The sequence below is a fragment of the Narcine bancroftii genome, chromosome 5, assembly GCF_036971445.1.
Source record: "Narcine bancroftii isolate sNarBan1 chromosome 5, sNarBan1.hap1, whole genome shotgun sequence".
NCBI classification, from domain to species: domain Eukaryota; kingdom Metazoa; phylum Chordata; class Chondrichthyes; order Torpediniformes; family Narcinidae; genus Narcine; species Narcine bancroftii.
Window position 1 is genome coordinate 222,464,746 of NC_091473.1, and position 25,192 is coordinate 222,489,937.

The following is a 25,192-nucleotide window of genomic DNA, read 5'->3' on the forward strand; positions in this document are numbered from 1 at the left end:
TGGAATTTGCTGCCCAGTAGAGATTTCCTCAGTAAATACATTAAAAAACACAATTAGATAGATTTTTACATAGTAAAGGAATTAAGGGATATGGGGAAAAGGCAGGTAGATGGAGATGAACCCATCATCAGATCAGCCATGATCTCATTGAATGGCAGAGCAGGCTTGATGGGCCGGATGGCCTAAACATGCTCCTGTTTCTTGTTCTTATGTCACCAAGGTTGGTTTTGCACAGATTATGTAGTCAGAAGATTATCTTTGGGTTAAACAAAACAGCAGGGTTGTTAACAATCTGCTTCAGACTCCAGCAGTTGCCAAGGAGAAGCTTACACTGACAGGAATTAACTGTGATGGCACTGGTCTTTAATATTTGGTTGTTGTCAGTACCCTGTGTCACACCCAGATTGTGCCAGTTTCCTATTTGTGTTCCTGGCATGGAAGAAATGTGTGTCTCACTCTACAAGGAAAAAAGACAGAAAACATAAATGAAAATGTGAAAGCCACACAAAGAGACAGAGGGAAGGAAGATGAGGAAATAAAAGTTAGGATTACATTTTTAAAAATTCCAAAAATTTGAATTAAGATTTTCCTGAAACAATGGTGATCTCAGGATATCTCAAGGTTTTTCTTGTCAATTAAGCATTCTAAATTGATTTCCAAAATGTGGGAAGTGTGGCAAACAATTTGTACCCTAGTTTTCTACTCCATTCTCATTTTCCTCCTCCCTCTGTTGGGAGCTAAGCTCTCTCACAAACTGCTGCCTCCCCTCCTTTCAACTACAATCCAAATCCCCTTCCTGCCTCCCCACTCCACATCTCCTGCCTTCATTTATCCAGTGTCCTATTGCCTCTTGGCCTTTTCCCAGACCTTCCTCCTTTTTATGCTTGATATTTCACCCTTCTATTAGAATTAAACAAGAGCCTTGACCCAAAATGTTGACTATCCATTTCTCTAACCTGCTGTGTTCCTCCAAGATCTCAATGCAGTGCCACACACAATGATGCAATGAAGAACCAATGGAACTGTGTTAATGATGGAGGGTGGAGGATACCATTAGATGGGACACTGGGTGACATTGCTCGTTTTTCTTCTTCAAATTGAAGATTTGATGGACAACATCTCTGGTAGAGCAGCACACCTTCAGTATTGTGCAGAATGTTCACCTGGATTTAGTGCCCGTCTATATAGTGGACACATGAATCCTGGACTTTTTTTTTTTAATTTTTATTTTTCACACCATAAACCACATTGACCAAGATACATAATTTTCCTTTTCAAATATATACAGTGTCATTTTCTCCCCCCTTCTCCCATCCCACCCTCCCTACCTCCCCCCCCCATTCATTTAAAGTAAAGAATCTAAGATACATTAAACCAGTCAAACAATGTTGTCACTCAATAAAAATAAACAAGAAATTCCACTGAGTCAATTCTTTTCATTTCCTTCTCCTTTCTTTATCTTAGGTGGTAGATGTCCCCGGTAGGTTTTCTCTATTGTGTTTCATGTATGGCTCCCATATTTGTTCAAATATTTCAATATTATTTCTTAAATTATATGTTATTTTTTCTAATGGAATACATTTATTCATTTTTATATACCATTGTTGTATTCTCAAGTTATCATCTAATTTCCAGGTTGACATAATACATTTTTTTGCTATGGCTAGAGCTATCTTAACAAATCTTTTTTGTGCACCATCCAAATCAAGTCCAAATTCTTTGTTTTTTATGTTACCTAGGAGGAAGATCTCTGGGTTTTTTGGTATATTGTTTTCTGTAATTTTATTTAATATCTGGTTTAGATCTTCCCAAAATTTTTCTACTTTCTCACATGTCCTGATTGCATGAATTGTTGTTCCCATTTCTTTTTTACAACGAAAACATCTGTCAGATACTGTTGGGTCCCATTTATTTAACTTTTGAGGTGTAATATATAGCCTGTGTATCCAGTTATATTGTATCATACGTAACCTCGTGTTTATTGTATTTCTCATAGTTCCAGAGAATAACTTCTCCCATGTTTCCTTCTTTATCTTTATGTTTAAATCTTGTTCCCATTTTTGTTTAGTTTTACCATTTGTTTCCTCATTCTCCTTTTTTTGCAGTTTAATATACATATTTCTTATAAATTTTTTGATTATCATTGTATCTGTAATCACATATTCAAAATTACTTCCCTCTGATAACCTCAGACTGCTTCCCAATTTGTCCTTCAAGTAGGATCTCAGTTGGTAGTATGCCAACACTGTATCTTGAGTTATATTATATTTATCCTTCATTTGTTCAAAGGATAGTAATTTATTTCCTGAAAAACAATTTTCTATTCTTTCGATCCCTTTTTTTCTCCCATTCTCTAAAGGAAAGGTTATCTATTGTAAAAGGGATTAACTGATTTTGCGTCAGTATTAGTTTTGGTAATTGGTAATTTGTTTTATTCCTTTCTACATGAATCTTCTTCCAAATATTGAGCAGATGATGTAATACTGGAGAACTCCTACGTTGTACCAATTTTTCATCCCATTTATATAATATATGTTCAGGTATCTTCTCCAATCTGGCTTTTCCCTTGTTTGATAAAAATCTGATAGATATCTTAATTGTGCGGCTCTATAATAATTTTTTAAGTTTGGCAGTTGTAAGCCTCCTTGTTTATACCATTCTGTTAATTTATCTAGTGCTATCCTCGGTTTACCCCCTTTCCATAAAAATTTCCTTATTATTTTCTTTAACTCCTTGAAGAATTTCTCTGTCCAGTGTATTGGCAATGCCTGAAATAGGTATTGTATCCTTGGGAAAATGTTCATTTTAATACAGTTTATCCTTCCTATTAGTGTTAGTGGTAAATCTTTCCAATGCTCTAAATCGTCCTGTAATTTTTTTCATTAGTGGATAATAATTGAGTTTATATAGATGGCCGAGGTTTTTATTTATTTGTATACCTAGGTATCTTATTGCTTGCATTTGCCATCTGAATGGTGATTCTTTCTTAAATTTTGAGAAATCCTCATTATTCATTGGCATTGCTTCACTTTTATTTGCGTTAATCTTGTAACCCAACACTTCTCCATATTCCTTCAATTTCTTATGTAATTCTTTTATTGATAATTCTGGTTCTGTTAAGTATACTATAACATCATCTGCAAATAAACTGATTTTATATTACTTGTCTTTTATTTTTATCCCTTTTATTTTATTTTCTGTTCTTATCAATTCTGCTAGTGGTTCTATAGCTAACGCTAAGGGTGATAGTGGGCATCCCTGTCTTGTTGATCTGCTTAAATTAAATTGCTTTGATATATATCCATTTACTGTCACTTTCGCCAATGGCCCCTTATATAATGCTTTAATCCAATTAATATATTTCTCTGGTAAACTGAACTTTTTTTCAATACTTTGAATAAATAATTCCATTCTACTCTGTCAAAGGCCTTCTCTGCGTCTAAAGCAACTGCTACTGTTGGTGATTTACTCCCTTCTACTGCATGAATTAAGTTAATAAATTTACAAATATTGTCTGTTGTGCATCTTTTTTTAATAAATCCAGTTTGGTCTAGATTTACCATTTTAGGTACATAATCTGCTAATCTGTTTGCTAATAGTTTAGCTATTATCTTATAATCTGTGTTAAGTAATGATATTGGTCTATATGACGCTGGTGCGAGTGGATCTTTCCCTGTCTTTGGTATTACTGTAATTATTGCTGTTTTGCATGAATCTGGTAAGCTTTGTGTTTAGTCAATCTGGTTGATTACTTCCAGGAGGGGAGGAATTAATAAATCTTTATATGTTTTATAGAATTCTATTGGGAATCCATCCTCTCCTGGTGTTTTATTATTTGGTAATTTTTTTATTATCTCTTGTATTTCTACTATTTCAAATGGTTCTGTTAATTTATTTTGTTCCTCTATTTGTAATTTTGGTAGTTCAATTTTGGTTAAAAATTCATCTATTTTCCCTTCTTTCCTTTCGTTTTCAGTTTGGTATAATTGTTCATAGAATTCTCTAAAGTTTTCCTCGATCTCCGTTGGATTATATGTGATTTGTTTGTCTTTTTTCCTTGATGCCAATACCATTCTCTTAGCTTGTTCTGTCTTAAGCTGCCATGCTAGAATTTTGTGCGTTTTTTCCCCTAGTTCAGAGTATTTCTGTTTTGTCTTCATTATGTTCTTCTCCACCTTATATGTTTGTAGTGTGTCATATTTTATTTTTTTATCTGCCAATTCTCTTCTTTTAGTTGTGTCTTCCTTCATTGCTACTTCTTTTTCTATATTTACTATTTCCCTTTCCAACTGCTCTGTTTCCTGATTGTAGTCCTTCTTCATCTTGGTTACATAACTTATTATTTGCCCTCTGATGAACGCTTTCATTGCGTCCCATAGTATAAACTTATCTTTCACTGATTCCGTATTTATTTCAAAGTACATTTTAATTTGTCTTTCAATGAATTCTCTAAAATCCTACCTTTTAAGTAGCATGGAGTTTAATCTCCATCTATACATTCTTGGAGGGATGTCCTCTAACTCTATTGTCAATATCAAGGGTGAATGGTCCGATAATATTCTAGCTTTATATTCTGTTTTTCTTACTCTGTCTTGCATACGAGCTGATAACAGGAATAGGTCTATCTTGAGTATGTTTTATGTCTACCCGAATAATAAGAATATTCCTTTTCCTTTGGGTGTTGTTTCCTCCACATATCCAAAAGTTGCATTTCTTGCATCGATTTAATTATAAATTTGGTTACTTTGTTCTTTCTGTTAATTTTTTTCCCAGTTTTATCCATATTTGAATCCAAATTAAGGTTGAAATCCCCTCCTATTAATATGTTCCCTTGTGTATCTGCTATCTTCAAAAAAATATCTTGCATAAATTTTTGATCTTCTTCGTTAGGTGAATATACATTGAGTAAATTCCAAAACTCCGAATATATCTGACATTTTATCATTACATATCTCCCTGCTGGATCTATTATTTCCTCTTCTATTTTAATTGGTACATTTTTACTGATTAATATAGCTACTCCTCTAGCTTTTGAATTATATGACGCTGCTGTTAAATGTCCTACCCAATCTCTCTTTAATTTCTTATGCTCCATTTCAGTTAAATGTGTTTCTTGCACGAATGCTATATCAATTTTTTCATTTTTTCAGTAAATTTAGCAGTTTCTTCCTTTTGATTTGGTTATGTATTCCGTTAATATTTAAAGTCATATAGTTCAACGTAGCCATTTCATACTTTGTTTATCTTCCCTTTCCGTTTCCTCATCATCACCTTTCCTTCTTATCCATTTCTGCTTTCTTGTTTTGAACACTTTATAAGACAACATTTCTAAAACATCAAACATTTCCCTTATTCTCCTATCTAAAATTTCTTTAACCCCATTCTCCCCTCCCCCTCCTGAGTTGCCCTTTATCACTTGTCGGGCAACCACATGTCCCCTCTCCATTTGGATTTGCGAATTCACTCGCAAGCATCAACTGATTTTGCAGTGACTGTAACTCCTCCCCACCCAGCCCCCCCGGAAAAGATTTCAATTTTCATATATAACAAAGGTCACTCTTTTAATTCCCTCCTTATTTCCTCTGTTCCCTTTCATTCCCTTATTAATTCTTATCTATACTCTATATATTTTCCTCTAAATATGGATACACTCATGTACACACATATATACATACACATCTATATATATTATATATATATATATATATATATATATATACCCATAAACACACATACATATAGTTCGTGGTCATTTTTTACTCTCATTACATGTCTTCATCTCTCTGCTTGTTTTGTAGTTGTTCTGCAAATCTTTGTGCTTCCTCCGGATCCGAGAATAGTCTGTTTTGTTGCCCTGGAATATCTATTTTAAGTACCGCTGGGTACTTTAACATAAATTTATATCCTTTTTTCCATAGGATCGTTTTTGCTGTATTGAACTCCTTCCTCTTCTTCAGGAGTTCAAAACTTATGTCTGGATAGAAAAAAATTTTTGACCTTTGTATTCCAGTGGCTTTTTGTCTTCTCTTATTTTCTTCATTGCTTTCTCCAATATATTTTCTCTTGTTGTATATCTTAAGAATTTTACTAAAATGGATCTTGGTATTTTCTGTGTCTGTGGTTTCGGGGCTAGTGTTCTATGTGCCTTCTCTATTTCCATTTCTTCCTGTAATTCTGGTCTTCCTAGGACCCTGGGGATCCAATCTTTTTTCAATTCTCTTATATTCTTGCCTTCTTCATCTTCCTTAAGGCCCACTATCTTTATATTATTTCTTCTATTATAGTTTTCCATTGTATCTATCTTCTGAGCTAACAGCTCTTGTGCCTCTAACTTTTTTTATTAAATTCTTCTAATTTCTCTTTTAAGTCCTCTACTTCAATTTCTACGATTATTTCTCGTTCTTCCACATTGTCCACTCTTTTTCCTATCTCTGATATGACCATCTCTATTTTATTCATTTTTTCTTCTGCACTCTTAATTCTTCTTTTTATTTCATTAAATTCTTGTAATTGCCATTCTTTTACTGATTCCATATATTCTTTAAAAAATATATCCATTGTCCTGCCTTTCCCTTCTTCTTCCATTTCTCTATGTTCTTCTTCTTCTTCCTCTGGGTTGGCCATCTGTTGTTTCCTTGTTTTCTTTTTGCTCTCTTCTTTCTTGTTCTCGTTGTTTTCTGTGTTCTCTTCCTGTTGCTGTGTTGCAGCTGTCACTCTCAGCTGTGGAGATCGACTCCTCAGCTGTTCCCCCTCCTGTCAGTGTGTTTTTTTTTCATGCGCATCGCGCATGCTCGAGGAGTCACGCATGCGCAGTTGCACACTTTTACTCGGCTCCGCGAGCCATTTTTGTAGTCCCGAGCTCGGGACTTCCACCGACCTTAGGGAGCGGGCTTCTCTCTCCGCGGCGGGCCTCCTCGGACAGGTAAGGCCTTCTCCTTCTTCTTCCGACGTTCTTTCTTCTTCTCTTCTTCCCGTTGCTTTCGACTTTTCTCTCTTCGCTGCCATTTTCTTCTCACCTTTACTTTTACTTTGTTTTAATTTTTATTCTTGTACCTTTGTGTTTTGTGTGTTTTATTTGTCAACTTTTCCGGAGAGGGCTGGAGTTCCCTGACCGGCCACTACTCCATCACGTGACTCCTCTATCAATCCTGGACTTCTGACACAAAAATAGATATTATCGATGGGAACTTGGCTGACCAGGAAAAGGGTGCCATTCCCCAGTTATTTTACAGGAACCCAGTTAATTACTTAAGTGGATCTTTCTCAGGGGCAGAGTTGCCTTGAATGTTCTGCAAAAATCAGTTTCCAAGCAAATTCCATGCTCTGCCTTTCATATCAAAATATAAAGCAAATTAGAAATTGAACAAAACACTAAAGTCTGCAAATGCTGAGAATGCAGTAAAAACACAGAGAAATGCTGGAGGATCTCAGCCGGCCTCACATCGACCATAGGAGGTAAAGATATATTACCACCATTTCAGGCCTGAGCCTTTCTTCAAGGTCTAAGCAAAGAACAGGAAGGCAGCAGAATAAAGACTGAAGACTGGCAGGAGGAGGAGTCCAAACCAACAAAAGGTGTTAATTGGATATGATAAGAGGAAAGGTGAGAAATGATTTTGGCTCTGTGAAAGGAAAAGAGAAGAGAAAGAGAGAGATAGAGTTGGGGGAAAGGTGACAGGGGGCAGAAAAACGTGAGGGGGGAATGGGTGATTTTAATGGAAACCAGAGAAGTTGATGTTAATGCTGCCTAGTTGGAGGGTGCCCAGATTGAAGATGAGGTGTTGTTCCTTCAATTTGTGGGAGGTCTCAGTCTGGCAGTGCATGAGCCCATGGACAGAAATTGAACCTGGGACTTGCCTGCTCTTAATGGCCTGTTTTATTTTCTGAAGACCAAACCTCACTCTCTTGTAAACAGGACTAGCAAGATTAGGAGAAGCTTATTGGCCATCCTGCAAAATTTTCCCAATTTTAAGGGGAAACATGGTTAGTGAAGCGGTTAATGCAACACTTTTACACCACCAGTGACCTGGGTTTCAATCTGGTGCTGTCTGTAAGGAGTTTGTACGTTCTCCTCGTGTCTGTGTGGGTTTCCTCCAGGTGTTCCGGTTTCCTCCCACCCTTCAAAACATACTGGGGTTGCATGTCAATTGAGTGTAATGGGCTTTTGGGTCAGAAGAGCCTGTTACCATGCTGTATGTCTAAATTTTAAAAATATTAAGTTGTCTCTCCTGGTCCAAGCCCTCACCTGCGATTCTCCCATTGGCAGGAGCTTGTTGTGTGGAAGGTGACAAACATGCCACAGATTTCCTTGCGGTCTCTGGCCGGTTTGAGAGGTTTAGTGGTTCTTCCCAGTGGCTGGTTCTGTTCAGAGCAGCACTGCTCAGTTTGCTGGGGGTGACCTGCCACAGAGCGCAGGCAGCACTCTGAGAGTTTCGACTTATACCATTGTTCACGGTTTGAGGCACTCTCCAATCTAGAAGGAGAATGAACACGACTTCTTTAAAGGGGTGGATACACCTGACAAATCGACCAAAACCTCCTGCTCAGTATTTAAGATGACAGAGGTGGGAAGGAAGCGAGAGACTGTCCTTGCCACTTCAGATCATCTGTGTTCAATTCTGGCCCTTGTGGATGGGGAGTAATCACACTGGCTGGGTAATCCACATCATCAGGGCTCAAATCCACATAATCCAGAAAGTGTAAGCACCAATTATTCCAGTGGTACAGTGGAGGTAAAGTGGTTATGCAAAGCCTTGATTTTAGAACTGTCTTTCCACAAAAAAGATAACATAAAATAGATTCGATAAATATATAATTAAATGTTAAATCTACATAAATATAAAAATTCATGGAATTGAATTGTTTGTTTTCATGTGTACTGAAAGTACAAGTGATAATAATTAATTTAGGATATATATACATTTAGAGCCCCGTCCTTCGTCATATTAAATTATGATGTGAAATCTGGTACAGTAATATCCCCACTATCTGGAATTTTAGTTCCAGCAGCCTCAGGCAAAATCGTAGAAAATAAATAGGTAAAAAATTTGAAAGTTTAAAATTGGCACCCCCCCCCACCCCACCCCAGTGATCAGTTCATCAATTCAATCTCAAACAACTGGAAAATTCACTTCTCCAGCATCCACCAATCCCCATGGATGGCAGATACCGGAGGTTTTACTGTATGTAGTGGTATGATCCAGGACGTGAAATTAAATACAAACATGACACTGTTCCAAACTTGCATATTAAAACTGGACATATATACAGTAGAAATTAATTAATAAATAGATCAAGAAAATAATAAATCAAAGGAGCCAGTACATAAATGGAAAAGATTAATTGAGTACAAATGAATCTGAAATCAAGATTTTAAGTGACATTTGTATTTAATTGAGAATAGAATAGCAATAATGGCAACAAAATAAACAATGAGCTACTGAATTTATTTTAAGTGTTAACCTTAACGTATGGCAGTTTGAGGATGATGTCAGCAGTAGACACCTCTGTCCTCAGACAGCCCAGCTCAGTCTGTGGTTTAGAGATGCTCCAGCAAATTAATGGGAGCAAGTAAGAGGCAAGATCCAGCAGTTTTCTCCAGAGTAATCACACCTCAGAGGTATGAAGTGCCTAGAAACTAGCCCTCAGGGGGGTTGAAGTGGGAATAGTGTGCAGCCCCAAATCATTCAGAAAAAAATGGTTGCTGCTTTAAAATAATTGTTATTGTAGTTTCGTTCTTTAAATCTATACCCTCTTGATTTTGATTTCTCCATCATGAAGAAAGGTTCCCTCATGTGATTGCGATCTATGGCCCTCAGTTTTGTGCATTGTCATCAGGTTCTACCTCAGTCTCCTCCAACCCAAGGAAATAAACCTTACGTGAAACCCTCGATCTCAGCCAACATTCCAACAAATCTTCTCTTCACCCTCTGCTTTGCAATCACATCCTTCCGAATATGTGGTGCCAGGAATACACACAATACTCCAGCTGTGGCCTAATCAATGTTTCATAAAGTTGTACATTAATTTCCATCCTGTTATATTCTATCCCCCAATAATGAAAGCAAGCATATCTATATCTATATACTGCAATCTTCAGGGATCTACAGACGTACACCATGTCTTTATTACTGACTGGAGGCCTACCCTTAATGGTGCATGCATTAGGCCTCCCAAAATATATTGCTTTGCACATCAAAATTAAAGTCCATTTACCATTGCTCCACCCAACTTATTAGCTGATCAATATTGTTCTGTAGCCAAAATCCACCCTTCTCACTCTCAATACTATCACCTATTTTTGTGTAAGATGATGACTTTCTAATCTACCTCCAGAACTCATATACAAATAGTTATACATAGGACAGAAAGTATAGACTCCAGTGCCAATCCCTGAGGTATACAGCTGGTCCCATGCAAGAAAGCAGCCCTCCACTAGCATATCCCATCTTCTGCTCCCTTGAAGCTTTGGAGCCAATTTGGCTATGTTTTGCATCTCATGAATGTCTTGCAGCTTTTTATTTGAGATCTTGCCAAGGCCTCTATGAAGTGGGGAAACCAACATCAACACCACTGCCCTCATCAACATATTATGTTTTTAATAACCTCGATCAAATTTGTCAAAGAGGATCTCCCACCAACAAACTCATGTTGACTGTTCCAGATCAACTCCTGCCTTTCCATGTTTAGATTAATCCAGTCCTCATAACTTTTCGTACCACTAACATTTGACTCACTGTTCTGAGACAACATAGCTTATCCCTAACGCCTTTCTCGATATCTTTGATAATCTACTTCACTCAAAGACTAAAATATAAAGGTGACGATCAAACCTCTAAATCTCAGAATACTAAAGCAAAACAGAAAATACTGGTGAGGCCACATCTGTGGGAACAGAAACAGAATCAAATTTTCAGGTCCAAGACACTTCGTCAGAACTCAGAACCTCTGTCAGGATCCCAGCAATCTCCTTCCTTGTCTCCCATAGCGGAATAGCATGCACCTCATCAAGCCTTGGAGAGTTATCCTCCTTAATGTCATCGTGATATTCAATACATTCTCATTTTTAACATTAACATGCTCTAGCAATCCATGACAACCTCCCCTCCTTGAAATCTGCAGCCTCAATATCTTTCTCCTGAGTGAATACAGATGAAATGTGTTCTTTTAAGTCACCGCCCATGCCCTCTGACTCCATGCACAGATCATTTCTTTCATCCCTAATGGCCCCCATTTTTCCTTCTCACTCTTAATATACAGGTCATCCCCACATTTTGTAAAAATTCTGTTCCTGAGAGGTATCTACAAGCCAATTTTCTCCATATATATTGCTGTTACCCATATCGCTTTACATATATCTGTGAAATTCTTTCATAACACCACCCATAATTCAACTAATGGCAGATATACTCTATCTAGTCATTAATGAGTGCCACAAAACATTTTTATTATTCTAGTTATCATGAATCATCTTTTAAAACTTCTGTGAGAATTTACTTAAACCCAGGTTTCTGTAAGATTTTTTTGTGGCCATTCTTTGTCCTTCTAATTTCTTTTTGAAGAACCCCCCATTACAGAACAGAGGACAACACATCACTGCATTGTCCCTTCGGCCCTCGATGTTGTGCCAACCCATATATTGCTTCCTTAAAAAAAACTACTAAACCCTCCCTCCCCCATAACCCTCTATTTTACTTTCATCCATTTGTCTAAGAGTTTCTTTAATGCCTCCAGTGTTTCAGCCTCCAACCACCATCCCTGGCAAGGCATTTCAGGCACCCACAACTCTCTGTGGAAAAAACATATCCCTGATGTTTCCCCTAAACTTCCCTCCCTTAATTTTATACGCACTAAAGAGAAAAGTCCCAGCTCTGCTAACCTTGCCTCATAAGACTTGTTTCCAAATTCAGGCAACATCCTGGTAAATCTCCTCTGCACCCTCTCCATAGGTTTAACATCCTTCCTGTAATGATGTGACCAGAGATTTATAGGTGCAACATCACCTCACACCTCCTGAACTCAATCCTCCGACTATGGATTTGGATTCCAAGATCCTTTTGTTCTTCTACGCTGTTAAGTATCCTACCATTAACCATGTACTTGGCCTTCAAGTTTGACTTTCTAAAATGTATCAGCTTACACATCCAGACTGAACTCTATCTGCCATTTTTCCACCTAACTCTGCATCCTTTCTATATCCTTTTGTAATCTACGACAACCTTCTGCACAATCCACATCTCCAACCTTCGTGTCACCCGAAAACACATTGACCCATCGTTCTTCTTCTTTGTCCAGGTCATTAATATAATCACAAAGAGCAGGGTCCCAGAACAGATGCCTATGGGACTCCACTAGTCACTGACCTCCAGGCAGAATACTTTTCGTCCACTATTACTCTCTGCTTTCTACAGGCAAGCCAATTCTGATTCCACACAGCCAAGGTTCCATGGATCCTATGCCTCATGACTTCCTGAATGAGTTTCCAATGGGGGACCCTTGTCAAATGCCTTACTAAAATCAATATATAACCACATCTACTGCCCTATCTTCATCAATTTCTTTTACCTCCTCAAATAAATCAATTAGATTCATGAGGCATGACCTTCACCTCACAAAACCATGCTGACTATCCCTGAGAAGTCTGTACTTTTCTAAATGCTCATAAATCCTGTTCTTAAGAACCCACTCCAATAATTTGTTCACTACTGATGAAGATTCACTGGTCTATAATTCCCAGGATTATCTTTTTTTTCCCCTATTATCTTTTTTAAACAAGGGGAATGTTGCCATTCTCCAATCCTCCTGCACCTCCACTTTGGACAAGGAGGACACAAAGATCATTGAAATGACCTCGTCCAGTCCCAGGGACTTATCTATCCTAATGTTTTTGAGAAGATCCAGGACTTCTTTCTTAATCCCAACATAAACTTGTTCTATTCTGATCTCACCTGGACTAAGGTTCTTTTCTCTGGTGAATTCTGAAGCAAAGTATTCATTTAGGACCTCCACAGCCTCCCCCAACTCCAGGCACATGTTGCCTCCTTTATCCTTAAATGGCCCTACCTTCATTCTTGTCAACGTCAGTTCTTCATATATGCATCAAACACTTTTGGGCTTTCTTTAATCCTACTTGCCAAGGCCTGACAAATTCTGCCCCATCTATAAGGAGGTGCAAATCAATATTTGGGAAGTTGAAGTCTCCCGAAAAACAACCTTGTTATTTCTGCCTCATTCCAAAATCTGTCTACTTATCTGCCCCTCAATATCCCCAAGGTTCTTTGGGGGCCTATAGACTACTCCCTGTACAGTGATTGCTCCCTTCCTATTTCTGACTTCCAACCATACTGACTCAGTAGATACTCCCTCCATAGTATCCTCACAGCTGTAATACTATCCCTGACCAGTATTTCTCTTATCCCACCCCTCTTTTACCTCCTATCCTATCCCTTTTAAAATATCTTACCTGCATCAGCCAATCCTGTCCTTGCATCATCCAAATTCTGTAACAACCACATCGTAATTCCATGTACTGATCCATGCTCTAAATTCATCTCCTTTATTCCTAAAATCCTTGCATTGAAATAGACACATAACTATATTTTGGCTTCCACCCCTGCTTGACATTCCTCATAAATGCACAACACATTGCATCACCCTTTCCACCTTCTGCTCTATTCTCTGCCCTCATGCTCCAGTTCCCATCTCCCTGCCAAACTAGTTTAAACACTCCTCCACAGCTGTAGAAAATCTGCCTGCTAAGATATTGGCCCCTCTCCAGTTCAGGTGCAGCCCATACTTTTTGTATAGGTCATACCTTCTCCAGAAGAGATCCCAATGATACACAAATCTGAACCTCTGCCCCTTGCACCAACTTTTCATCCACTCATACTCCTGCCACATCTTCCTATTCCTACACTCACTGGTTCATGGCATAGGCTGCAATCCCGAGATTACCGCCCTTGAGGCCCTGTTTTTCATCTTCTTTCCTAACTCCCTATGTTCCCTCTTCAGGACCTCATCCCTATTCCTAACTATATCACTGGAACCAACATGGACCATGACATCTGGCTTCTCACTCTCTCCCTTCAGAATGTTGTGGTCTCAATCTGAAACGTCCCCGACCTTGGCACCTGGGAGACAACATGATATTCTCAATCTTGTTCACAGAACTTTTTAACTATTTTCCAATCACTATAGCTCTCCTCTTCTCCCCCACCCCACCACCCCCCCCCCCCCGGCCTTTCCTTCTTAGCCGAAGGGCCACACTTTGTGCCAGAGACCAGGACACGACTGATGTCGTTCTGTTTTTTTTAACTTTATATTTGCCAAATGCTTTTGTTCAGATTTCATTATCAAATTCTCATAATCCTTGACATGCAAGGATCCCTGAATTTTTCCTTACCTTTGACTATTTCAGGAACACATTGGCCCCGAACACTCGCAATTAGGGATGGGCAGTTAAATCCTGCTCAGCCGATGTCTCTTGAATAAATAATTTAAAAAGGACCCTCCCTCTACTAATATTTTCAGATAACATGAAGGTAGCTAAAGCCCCATTGAACGAATATTCACTTAACAGATCTTCACTACAACAATAGGTTATATTTAACATAATTTTCCCCAAAGAAAGATTTCATTTTATACAACAAAAAGTAGGATACCTACTTGGATTGATTTTCAAACACTGGTCCATAAAAAACAGTAAATTTAATCATCTTTTTATTTGGGTGAATCTTAGGAGTCAGTGAAACAAACATACTATTTAAAATGGGAGAATGAACATCTCTTGAACACCTGCACACTTCCATTTGGCAGTAATGCCCATTGATGAATGACTTGTAGGCTTCAGCTTCTCAATGCAGGTGTTTTTACTTTTACTGTATCATCACCAGGAGTCGATTGACTAACTTCTTACCATCCATGCCATCTGTGAAAGTATCCGCCTGCCACACAGATTTTCACATAAAATGATTTTCTTTAGATATACACCCTGCTATTAACCACGGGAAGACATGGGCAGGGTAATGTGATGATTACGGTAACCTTAGATTGTAGTTTGAATCACAATGAGGCCTTGTTCATTTTAGTCAGCTCTGTGTTTAGGAAATGATCTCCTTTGGGACGTACCTTTATGGAACTGGAACGTCTGAATTGGGACTGTGTTGTTCTTTTTTCTTTTGTCCTTGAAGAAGTTACTTGTGATTCCAACTGGAAGCGGAACCGTTGAGGAGGGACAATGGAATATGGTGGAGCTACTGGATACATACCTAGACGATGGGATCATTGACGTTAGTTCTTTGATACCTAAAATAGCAAGCCCAGAGAACAGTTTTAGAAAGGAAATGGTGCTCATTCATAACATCTATTTTTTCATTTCAAAGTTAAAACTAAATTCATGAATGATTAGGAATTTTAAATTCTCTGCATAACAAGGTTTAAAGCATGGAGCAAAAGAATCGCTGAACTAAACCAGAGAGACAGTTTAAATTTTCAGACCAATCAGTGGGACCAGTCAGGATAAATAGTTGCTTTCTACAACTATCAGGGGAGCTCTGTCTGCATCAGTGAAAACCACCTGCCACCATCTCAGGTCACGAGGGACATGGAATAAATTACTCCTGCCAAAGTCATCTGACTAGAAAGAAAACTCACTTTTAAATATATAAGCATGAGTATTTTATTTCATATTTTAGGATAATGTAACCTTGGTGCTACTTAACTGGATAAGTAATCCAAAGTCTCAAAGGTGCGAGCTCAAATCCTGAGGAAGTTAAATTTAGTTAATTAAATAGTCTTTATCAATAATGACCAGGTTATCATGAAATCCCAGCTTGTTTACAATTGATCTTTAGGGAAAGAAACATGCCCTCTCCCAATGCAGATGCTCTTCTTAATCTTTTTTTCTTCTTTAGTTTGGCTGTTCTTGGATATAAAGAGATCGAAAGGACGATGTTTCTTTTTACTGAGATGGCGCATTTAGTTTAGTGGTTAGAGCAAACAACCCGGGTTCGAAGCTGGCGGTGTCAGTAAGGAATTTGCATGTTCTTCCTTGTGTCAGTATAGGTTTACTCCGGGTGCTTCTGTTTCCTCCCACCTTTCAATAAACGAACAGGGGTTGTAGGATAATTGGGCGGTATGGGCTCCTGGGCCAGAAGGGACTGTTACCGTGCTGTATTCTCAATTTAAATGTTACCTTATTTGCCCAGGCTGAAAAAAAGAATCTTAGGTGATAAAGCTGCTTTTCTAAAAGTGAACCCCTTTTCATTTCACCATGGGGTCTAATGTAGTAGTAACGAATTCCTCCATTGGATAATTTGTTTATTATGATACCGAAGTTGGCTCTTTGGCCCATCAGGTCCCTGCTGACTTCTAGATCAAACCCATGAGCCCCATTCCACTCACCTTTTCCTGTGACCCTGCAGCATATTCTCTCCAATTCTCCTTCGATTCTCTTGTCAATGAGCTTCAGTTTGGAGTAATTTACAGTGACTTCCTGACCTACTGACATCTCTTTGGGATATGGGAGGAACTCAGACCACCTGGGATAAGCCCATCGAGTCAAAGGGAGAGAGTGGAAACTCACACAGAGAGCACCAGAGGTCGATGGAACCCAGGTTGCTTCAGGAAAAGGACGACCCCGGGTTGTTTGAGTTGTGAAGTAGCAGCCCTGTTGTGCATCCTTTTAAAACAAACAGTTTAACCATTGCTAAATCTTCCACTTCACAAAATGTGACTCTCCAATCTAAATTGTGAATGGGATGGTTAAAAAAAAAGAGGGTTTGTTGTCAGATACATAAATACCATGCACAAGTGCACCAAACTTCTTTATTGCTGCAGCCACACAGGTATGTAAGATGCATTAACAATAACATTGATTTCTCTAATTTCAGGTAACCCTCACCCCCATCTGATTCCACTGTTCCCATCTAGTCTTTACCTACTCCTGTACTTATCTTTCTCTCTTTAACTTCTCTTTCCCCACCTCCTTTCCTAATGGTTTCTCCCTCTCCCTGTCTCTCTACCTCTCACACCCTCTGTCCTATATGCTATCACCTCTGGGCCCCTCCTCCAGCTTCTTCCCCTCTTTATTTATGCAATTTCACTTATCTTACATTAGTCTTAAGAAAGGGTTCACACCCGAAACCTTCTCTGACCGTCTAACCTGCTGAGTTCCTCCAGCAAATCATTATTTGAAGTCCCAGATAATTTCAACTACATAATAGGCCATGAGACAATAAAATGCATAATAAATATAAAAGAAGAGATAAATAAATATTCACCGTCGGAGTTAGTGCAAAAAAAAAGTTATGTTTCAGTAGTGAAGACTGATCTTTCAGTGGTCCTGGAGTATTTTATGGTTAGGGTAGCACAGCGAAGTTCAAGAGCTTGATAGCTGTTGGAAAAAAAACTGTTCTTGAACCTAGAGGTACTGGACTTTAGCCTTCTATATCTTCAGCCTGAAGGTAGTAGTGAGAAAAGATTGCGACCAAGGGGATGGGGATCCTTTATGATGTTGGCTGCTTTCTTGAGGCAATAAACAGGAGGTCAGTGCCTGTGGCGGACCTGACTGCCTTCTGTGGCCTTCTGTAGCCCTGAGCACTCGAGTTTCCAAACTCAACAAGTTTGATGGGAGAAAATTCAGAAAAATAGGTTTTTCACTGGAGCTATGGATAACAGTGGAGGAATTCGAGATTGGTGTACTGCCTACCTGAACTGAAGCCCATTGTTTTCATTACATTTTTCCATCATCAGGTTCTTGGTGTAATCAGTCAGGGCTTCTGGTGGGGTTTGAAAGAAGGATTTGTGCAGGAGAAATACCTATTTTTCACAACAGTTGCTGGTACCCAAAATAGAAAGAGGAACTGATGGAAATACTACTGGGGCATCCCATATCTCTCTTTGACCTAACACCTTGTTTCTCTTCCCACTGTTGTGACCCAGAATATTTTGTTCTTACTCTAGATTTCCAAAATCACTCAACTTTCAGTGGCAATATACACAGCCCTCAACAGAAAACATTTCAAAACCAAGAAAACTTCTGAAGAAAACTGTCAAATTTGCTGAATCCAATGCCATGTAGTTCCATAGACGAAAAACCTGAAAGCAAGTTGGATATGCTGCTCCTCAGTGTGTGGTGAGGCATTATTAACAGTCAAAGCTGTCCAGCCCAGGTGGCTGAAGGAAGTGGGACCAGAAAGTACAGAGGTACACAATCATTCCATCACCCTTAGTTACAAGCCTAATATCAGAGAACTCAAGTCTACAATGTTCGCTTTGTTGAGCACTTCGACTCTGCCTGCTGCAATAGCGTGGATCTCCCATTTCAGTTCCCCATCCCGTTCATTTGCTGATCTGTCTGTCCATGGTCGCATGAACTGCCAGACTGAGACCAACTGCAAATTGGTGGAACAACATTGAATCTTGCAATTGGAGACCCTCCAACCAGATAGCATTAATATAAATTTATCTGCCTTTCATTAAACCCCCCCCACCTCTCTTCTTCCCCCAAACCACCCCACCCCCCAGCTCTGATTCTTCCTCTTTTCCCTGTCTCCTTTCCCACAGACATGATCAATTCTCACCTCTCCCCTTATCATATCCAATGAACCCCTTGTTTTGGTCTGAACCCCCACCCCCACCCCCAGCCGGCACGGTCTCTATTCTGAGGTTTTCCCTTCTCTGCTCATTCTGCTTATTCTTTGCTTATTCCTTGAAAAAGAAGAGCTCAGGCCCAAAACGTCGGCTATGGATGCTGAAAGACGGGTTGGGTTCCTCCAGCAATCACAGCATCTACGGATTTTCGTGTTACACTCCACAACGTTACCCCCTGTTCAAGAAAGAGGATCACCAGGGATATGGACAGTCAGTCAAACGAGTGTATAATTCAGGATAAAAATAAATGTCACTTAGAAATGATTGAAAGCCAGATTAGTTGGTTAAAGACAAATTACATTTAACTAACCTGATCAAGTTACTGGAATTAAGTAATAAAGAAGGAAGATAACGGTAATGAAATTTCAGAAGGCATTCCATCAGTGGGACACTTTAGATGTGCTTGCAAAATTCCAGGTGTGGGCTAATGGGACGAGGTGGAATAATAGTTTGGCATGGACTAGATGGGCTGAGGGGGCCTGCTTCTTTGCTGCAGTGTTTTATGGTTCTATTAAAGTCCAAGCGATTTAAGAGACGATAGTAGCAGCAGCTAGGCACAGGTCAGGAGGGCAGGTTTTAGATATTATTTTTCCTCTAGTCATAAACAGTGGGAATGGCAGCCAAAGCAGGGGAATGCTCCTCTTGCAGAATGTGGGTCATCAGGGAAGCCAGCAGTTTCTCTGACGACTTCATTTTTGAGAGGTGCATCCAGCTGCAGCTCCTGACAAGCCAAGTTAAAGAATTGAAGGTGGAGCTGGATGAACTCCAGATCATTTGGGAGGCAGAGGGGCTGATAGACAGGAGTTACAGGGGAACTATCACACCTGGGTGGCAGGACGAGGGTAAATGAGTGGCAGTCAGGAGAGGGAAAGGAAACAGACAGGCAGTGCAGGGCATCCCTGTGGCCGTTCCCCTCAAACACAAGTAGACCATTTTGGATACTGTGGGGGTATGACCCACCAGGGAGTGTGATCTGCTGGAAAAAATGGAAGGGAGAAGAGGTGAGCTGTAGTTAGGGGGACAGATAAGAGGTTATGTGGAAGAGATCGAGTATCCCAGATGGTACGTTGTCTCCCTGGTGCCAGGGTCCGAGATATTTCAGTTCACAGCATTCTAAGCAGTCAGATGTTGTGGTTCATATCAATGATGTGGATAGGAACCATAGAACATTACAGCATAGTAACAGGTCCTTTCAGCCCTTTTAGTCTGTGCTGAACCATTTTCTTTGCCTAATCCCACTGTCCATAGTCCTCCATACCTCTCCCATCCATGTTCCTGTCCAAATTCTACATAAATATTAAAATTGAGGCCGCATTCACCACTTCAGCTGACAGCTCATTCCACACTCCCACCACTCTGTGTGAAGAAGTTCCACCTACACTTTTCCCCTTTCACTCTTCACTCATGTCCTCTGGTTTGTACCTCGCCTACCCTCAGTGTAAAAATCAATTTTAACATTTAAGAAGAATTTGGGAGAGGTATGGAGGGCTATGGACTGGGTGCAGGTCAATGGGACTGGGCAAAAAAATGGTTTGGCACAGACTAGAAGGGCTGAAGGGTCTGGGTTTTGTGCTGAAATGTTTTATGGTTCTATGGATGTAAAATTTTCAGTGGGAAAGGAATTGATGTGGTGATGAACAGCAGTTTCATAGACAAGATGGAAAATATTGGTTGAGAAACTGAAACATAGAAGTCTGCAGACTCTGTGATTGTAGCAGAAACACACAATAAATTTTAGAGGAACTCAGCTGGTCTCGCAGTGTTCATAGGAGGTAAAGATATATTATCACCTTTCCAGGCCTGAGTCCTTCTTCTCCAGGTGCCATCTTTAATAAATGTTAATGACAAGGAGAGTTAAATGTTAATCCATAAGGAGGATTCTGGCTTGTTGCATCACTGTCTGGAACAAAGGTGCCAATGCTCAGGACAAGAAAAAACTCCAGAGGGTGGTTGTTAACTCAACCTATGACATCAAGGCCACCAGTCTTCACTCCATCAAAGACATCTACAAGAGGCGGTCTTAAGAAAGCAGCCTCTATCCTCAAAGACCCCCACCACCTAAGCTATTCTCTCTTCACTCTGCTACAATCGGGAAAAAGGCACAGAAGCCTGAAGGTGAGCACTCAGCGGCACAAGGACAGCCTCTTCCCCTCTGCCATCAGATTCCTGAGTGATCAATGAATCAAAGACACTGCCTTACTTTGACTTTTCGTGCACTGCTTTTATTTATTTTTGTAAGGTGGTTTATATGAATGTTTGCACCGTGATGCTGCAGCAAAACAATTTATTGTTCATGACAATAAATTCTGATTCATAACTTGAATATGTAAACGTTTGGCATGATGTTAAAAATGACAGGTATTGAGAGTAATGTGGTATCCGTGAAGAGGATAATGACAGAGCTCAACGTAGACTGGAGAAATAGGATCACAAGGACAAACTCAACAACAGTAGCATGTAAACTGGAAAGGTAGAATTGGGAGAGGCAAGTTAAATAACATTAAAGAAGGTATAGAAGTAGAGCATCCTCGGCCTATGTGCTCTCAAATCTTTGAAGATGGAAGAATAAGTTGATAAGGTAGTTAAGAAAAGGCACATGCCTTCATTAGACATGGAGTACAACATCACTTAAGTTTTTGCAAATCCTTTATACTGTTTTGGTTTAGGCCTAGGTGGAGGACTGTGTTCAGCATTTTGGAGAGGTTTTCTAGAAGAGGGTACAGAGGAGATAAGCTTGGAAGTATGAGGGAAAAAATACTTAAGAGACATAAAGGGATGGGAGAAGCTGAGGCTGGGGGAGTTTTGAAGATATAAATAGTGTTAATGAGGATTCACCAGAAGAAAGGTTGGATTGGGCTAAATCATAATGAGCATCTAAACCTGCATGTGATCCAATGCTACAATCCTTTCAGACACAATCCCTCAATCCAGTCCTCTTACATGATGCAGACTCATAGATCATAACTATAATTAGGAAATAGGACCCATCTACCTCTTGAGATGCAACAGTTCACTTCCCCTGCAATTTGCGAGATCCCTATTGCATATGTGCAAAACATAGTATTGTTCCACCCCAACAGAATACCTCAGCTCCCTGGCTTCAGACAGACCAAGTCACCACAGTGTCAATGAACATACTTACAGTCCTTAATCCACAAGGAGGTCTCAAATATGCCATCTCGATCTCTCTCCTCTAGTGTACAATTTGGCATTGCTGTTTCTTCAATAACTGATCCTACCATGTATAGGGTACCCCAGCAGGTCTGGTTTACAAACATTATGTCTCCACCATTTGGGAACTTACATTTTTATAGGCTGTTACTTTCTTCAGGGATTTTCACCCCTATACAATTGGCCTACCCTGTGACATTGGTGACCCACTGAATTCCTGCCAAGCCCACGTAGTATCTGTGCAACTTGGCCACAGAGACCCCTTCTCTTTCCCACCATTATGGTATCCTTACTGTTCTACCTAGTGAACTCAGTTCCCTGTGTCCCTCACACATGATCACTATCCCGTTTGCCAGCAACATCCCACACCTAATGCAGTATCTGTAGACCCGTTTGTGTTGCTGCTTGCTGAAGCAAATCGATAAAATTGAAAGGCTTTATTGAAGGCAGTCACTAACAAGTAACACTGCAGTGTCTGGGTATAACATATGAAGACTCATACCACATGGACATAGAATCATAGAGTTATTCAGCATGAGAAACAGGCCCTTCAGCCCAACTCATCCATGCCTTCCTGAACTAGTCCCACTTGCCCGAATTTGACCAAAATTTCTCCAAACACTTCCTATCTGTGTATCTGCCTAAATATATTTCAAACCCTCCACCTTCGTGTGAAAAATGTGAACTTCAAGCCCCCTTTAAATCTTTCTCCTCTCACCTTAAATCTACGCCTTTGTTTTACAATCCCGCATCCTGGGATAAAAGGCCATTTCATCCCTGACCCTCATGATTTTTTAAAAACCTGTTAGGTCACCCCTCACCCTCCTATGCTCCAAGGCAAAAAGTCCCAGTTTGTCCAATCTCCCCTTATTGCTCAAACACTCCAATCCCCATAACATGCTTGTGAATCTTTGCTGCACCCTTCTCCAGCTTCATCACATTTTTCCTATGTTGAACTGCACTCAACATCCCAGGAGTTTTCTCAACAGCATCCTGTACATCTGAAACATCATGTACCAACTCTTTTACTCACTGCCCTGACCAATGATGGCAAGTGTTCCATAAACCTTCTTCCTCTCTTTGTTTATGTGCTGCTACTATCCAGGAACTGTATACTGATACCCCTCAGTTTCTGCTGACCGGCTGCATCACAGTCTGGTGTGGGGACACCAATATCTCTGAGCAGAAAGCCTTGTAAAAGGTCGTGTTCACAGCCCAGAACATCATAGATAAAACCCTCCCCGTCATTCAGAACTTCTACAAGGAACGCTACTGTCGGAGACCAACAGCGATTATCAAGAATCCATACTGACCAGCACACACACCGTTCTTGCTGCTACCATCAGGAAAGAAGTATAGCTACCACAAGGCTCACACCACCAGGTGCTGGAACAGCTGCTTCCCCTCCGCCATCATACTCCTCAACAATAAACTCAATCAGGAACTCATCTAAGGACTCTTTTGCACTTTATTAATTTTTTTTCCAGTCAATTTGTTTACATTTCTTTATTTGTTTACATGCATGTGTATGTTGCATAGTTTTTTTTCCCACTACCAATAAATGGTATTCCTGCCACACCCACAGGAAAAAGAATCTCAGGGTTGTATATGATCTCATGTATGTACTCTTGACAATAAATCTGAAATCTGAATTTGAACTCTGTTCTATTTACACTTCCCAGTGCCCTGTCATCCATTGTACAAATCCTTCCCTGATTTATCTTCTCAAAATGCATCATTTTGCACTTCCCTGAATGATATTCCTTCTGCAGTTCCATGGACGACTTTCCTAGTTGATTTTTAAATCCTGTTGTAATCTTAGACAAACTTCTCCACTGTCCACACATCACGGATTTTGATGTCATTTACTCATCATGCCACCTACATTCTCATCCAAATCATTAATAAGCAATAAGAAGACTCAGCACTGATCCCAGTGGCAAACAACTGGTCATAGGCCTCCAATCTGAAATCTCCAATCTATAACTCGGATAATTAAATATAATATGAGAATTTATTGTCATATACTGTACAGGGGCATCAAAATTCTTACTTGCTGCAGCCACCCAGGTATGCAACATACCCCAACAACAATAATAGAAATTAAATTACCACAATATGCCTTAGAAGAGAAAAAGAGGTCATAAATATAAAAGGATTGATAAATGAATTGTGTTCATTATAGGAAGGATGTGCAAGCTTTGGAGAGAGGGCAGAGGAGATTTACTAGGATGTGGCCTGGATTGGAAAAACGTGTCTTATGAGGCAAGGTTAGCAAAGGTAGGGCTTTTCTCTTTGGAGCAAAGAAGGATGAGAGGTGGCTTAATAGAGGTCTACCAGATTCTGAGAGGCATAGATAGGGCGGAGAGCCAGCACCAGCAAAAACCAGAGGATATCTGTATAAGGTGAGGGGAGGAAAGTTTAGGGGAGGTGTGAGGGTTAGGTTCTTTGACACAGAGAGTAATGGGTGTCTGGAAAGCATGGCCAGAAGTGGCAGTGAAAGCTGATACAATAGGAGAATTTAAAAGACTGTTAGACAGGCACATGGATGCAAGAAAAGTAGACGGTTATGGGTGTGAGGTAGGGAAAGTTTAGAATGTTGAGTAGGTTTATGTAGGTTGGTGTGGCAGCTCACTGCAGTGGCCATCGAGCTGGTGCTCCGGGCAGAAAGTGCAACCAAAGGCCAGCAGCCCATGGAGTGGCACTGGCCCCAACAAGCAAACAGGCGGGTGAATGGCAACGGCAGCTTAAAGGCAAGCGACCCCAAAATGGCGCTGGCCTTACTGCGCAGCCAACATACAAGAAAAGCGTGCGGGGAAGAAGGGCATTGTTATGCAGGAAAGTACCAGGTGGCCAGAAGTAGACCCGCTGGTAGACACATCCTCAGCCTCGTGTGCCAGGGCCCTCATCTTGTCCTGGGTGGCTCAGTTCGGGTTACCGTCCCACATCACATGCGACAGAGGAGCCCAGTTCATCTCCTGGACCAACCTGGCCAGCATGTGGGGTGCCCAGCTGCATCACACAACAGCCCAATGGGTTAGTGGAGCACTTCCACAGGCTCCTCAAAACCGCGTTCATGACCAGACTCCAAGGACATAACTGGGTAGATACCTACCATGGGTGCTGTTGGACATCCGCATGGCACCCAAGGAGGACCTCAACACCTCTTCGGCCAGGGGAGTCATGTGATGGAGTAGTGGCTGGTCAAGTGGAACCAGCCCTCTCCAGAGAAAAGAAAAAAAAAATGTGAAAAAAACAGAGCTCAATAAACATAAAATACAGGAAGAGAAAGATAAAGTTACAGAGAAGAGACAGAAGATGGCACCCAAAAGAGAAAAGGTAAGAATAACAGAGAAAAGAGAAGAAGGAA

The 25,192-nt window shown here is 40.1% G+C and overlaps 1 protein-coding gene across 6 annotated transcripts in view; it reads right to left on the reverse strand.

Annotated features, from left to right (window-relative positions):
- The window catches only part of LOC138764932 (transcription factor ETV7-like), a 98,087-nt gene that overhangs the window by 14,284 nt on the left and 58,611 nt on the right, over positions 1–25,192 (reverse strand). For 5 of the 6 annotated variants that reach the window (XM_069941399.1, XM_069941400.1, XM_069941398.1 and 2 more), the window contains 2 exons: positions 15,127–15,303; positions 8,246–8,473 (listed from right to left, as the gene is read on the reverse strand). In XM_069941399.1, coding sequence (XP_069797500.1) covers positions 8,246–8,473; positions 15,127–15,303 — 405 coding nt within the window. The remainder of the gene's footprint in view (positions 1–8,245; positions 8,474–15,126; positions 15,304–25,192) is intronic. The other variant, XM_069941402.1, reaches the window with a different exon arrangement.